The sequence below is a fragment of the Plasmodium fragile genome, assembly GCF_000956335.1.
Source record: "Plasmodium fragile strain nilgiri unplaced genomic scaffold supercont1.163, whole genome shotgun sequence".
Lineage (NCBI taxonomy): Eukaryota > Apicomplexa > Aconoidasida > Haemosporida > Plasmodiidae > Plasmodium > Plasmodium fragile.
Genome location: NW_012192743.1, coordinates 1 through 567, shown reverse-complemented (window position 1 = coordinate 567; position 567 = coordinate 1). Strand labels below are relative to the sequence as shown.

Here is a 567-nt window from a genome sequence, read left to right as displayed (position 1 = left end):
CATCAGCGATCATCCCACAACCACCTGCAAAACTTCAGTTTCATCACATCCTTCTTCCGTCCATTTCCCTGTCTCCCCATTCACCAAATGTTCAGGCGATGCCGTCGTTGACGGCGGTAACGATGACCCCCCTCCTCTCAATCCACCCAAACCACAACCGAACCCGAACCCCGATCAATCGGGGAGCGGCGGTAGTAGTAGCGGCGGAGACCCCGGTCAGGCGGGACAGGACGGCAACCGTGGTGAGGAAGGAGATCCTGGGACAAAGGCTGCGGATCAGGATGAATTCTCCGTAAAGATCAGTCTATGGGGAATAGGGGGACCAACTTCGGGTAGTGCAGGCGGTGGACAAAATGCGGGCCATGGACATGGCGGTGACCTACCTTGCAGCCAACATCCTTCTGGTAAGCAGTGCGATCTTAAACTAACAATACCATTTGATGCAAAAGAAAGGGACATAGGAGGAGGAATGGCACCACCAACCTTAACAGAAGATAAATCGCGTCCACCGCTTAACAGCAAAGATGCCGAAAAAGGAGACTACGCAGTTCCTGACCTAACCGCCGA

At 53.8% G+C, this 567-nt stretch overlaps 1 protein-coding gene across 1 annotated transcript in view; it reads left to right on the top strand.

Moving 5' to 3' along the window:
- AK88_05572 (uncharacterized protein) overlaps nucleotides 1-560 on the top strand; it is a gene marked incomplete at both ends in the record, with an annotated part of 6,357 nt that extends 5,797 nt beyond the window's left edge. The window contains 2 exons of the mRNA XM_012483174.1: nucleotides 96-404; nucleotides 520-560. Coding sequence (XP_012338597.1) covers nucleotides 96-404; nucleotides 520-560 — 350 coding nt within the window. The remainder of the gene's footprint in view (nucleotides 1-95; nucleotides 405-519) is intronic.
- Between the last annotated feature and the right edge of the window lie 7 nt (nucleotides 561-567).